Genomic DNA, 1,522 nt, shown 5'->3' on the forward strand with positions numbered 1-1,522 from the left:
CCCCCCCCCCCCCCCCAAACAAAAAAAAACACACACACACACACAAAGAGAGAGAGAGAGAGAGAGAGAGAGAGAGAGAGAGAGTGAGAGAGAGAGAGACTTATCATCATCTTTTCATATAAATTACAGAGAGTTTATGATAAATCAAGAAGGGAAACAGAATGCATACCATGAATGGAAGTGATTAAAGAGAAATACCTGCTCATACAAATCCTCCAATTTATTCCTTGGAAGCTTCAATTGAGAAACTTGAGGCAATATTGCATCCCATCTTCCACTATTAATATCAGTAACAAAGGTTTCAATGCTATCCACAGTGTTCAACGAAACCTGGCACTCGTTCTGAAGTGTCTGAAATGTCTGATGCAATGAATTTTCTTTGCAAAACTGAAGCACAATTTTGATGACACTGAAAATGACAACAAAAATCAATCATCAAATGATAAAGTATATTACAACTAGACAGTACATATGTACAGATTAAAAAATTTATACTTTAAAATATATATTTTTTAAATTTAAGGAATAAACGAGAAATAAGGGAACTTACTCTCGAGCTTCAATTTCTAGCGTAGACATCGCTTCTTATTCTATTGGACTTGGATAATTAGAGTTTGCACTGAAAAATAGAAGGAGCTTAGGGTTTTAGTGTTCTTAATTGATATACATGCGAAAAACGGTTAAACGGGAGAATAATAAACGAAGAAGTAAGTTTGGTGCCGCATTGAACTCAAAAGGTTTGGACCTTTCCGGCGAGGGGGTACTGGACTGCTCCGTCCGGCGAGAGTGCGGCGAAGCGAGCGAGACTGACTGAAGGAGAGCGTACGTAGTGTAGTTGAGTTCACCGAGTTTTTACTTTGTTTGGATATTTGATAGAGAATGAGAGAAAAGAAAATGGAAGGAAATAAAATAAGAAGAGGAAAATTAGATTTCTTTGTATGTTGTTTAGACGAAGAAAAAATGGATCGAAAATGTTTGGATAGAAAAAAAATTAAAAAAAAAATTATAATAATATAAAATTATTTTATTATTCTTATATATATATTATATATAAATAATATTTTATTAATGTATTTAAATTATTTTTTTAATAAAAAATTTAAGAAAAGATATATATTTGTTTTTCAAACAAATACATATAAATAATTGTGTAAAAAAAAATTTTTATATCAAATAAATACATATATAAATATGAAAGGGTATATATGTATTTTTGTTCATCTTTACATTTTCATTCCAGTTTTTTTTTGCAACTTTGAGCAAAAAAAATTAAACTAGACTTCACATAAGTTTTTTTTTATTTTTCATACAATTTCTCTGGTGATCCAAAGAGAGGAAAATGAAGTTTTTCATCCATTTTCATCTTCTCTCTTTTCTTTCCTCACAAATTTCTTTATATCAAACAAAGTGTTAGGGTTCACAAAGGGCCATTGAATATTGATAACATTGTAAAGAACTAAAGATTAAACGGTAAAATACGCTTCTATCCCTAACCAAGTAACCGTCATCAATAATTTGAAAC

At 30.7% G+C, this 1,522-nt stretch overlaps 1 protein-coding gene across 1 annotated transcript in view; it reads right to left on the reverse strand.

Moving 5' to 3' along the window:
- The window catches only part of LOC107625832 (suppressor of mec-8 and unc-52 protein homolog 1-like), a 9,029-nt gene extending 8,148 nt beyond the window's left edge, over nt 1-881 (reverse strand). Inside the window, exons 1-2 of the mRNA XM_021117032.1 lie at nt 551-881; nt 199-409 (exon numbers count right to left, since the gene is read on the reverse strand). Of these exons, the coding sequence (XP_020972691.1) occupies nt 199-409; nt 551-579 (240 nt within the window). The 5' untranslated portion in view covers nt 580-881. The remainder of the gene's footprint in view (nt 1-198; nt 410-550) is intronic.

This window comes from Arachis ipaensis, chromosome B02 (assembly GCF_000816755.2).
Source record: "Arachis ipaensis cultivar K30076 chromosome B02, Araip1.1, whole genome shotgun sequence".
NCBI classification, from domain to species: Eukaryota; Viridiplantae; Streptophyta; class Magnoliopsida; order Fabales; family Fabaceae; genus Arachis; species Arachis ipaensis.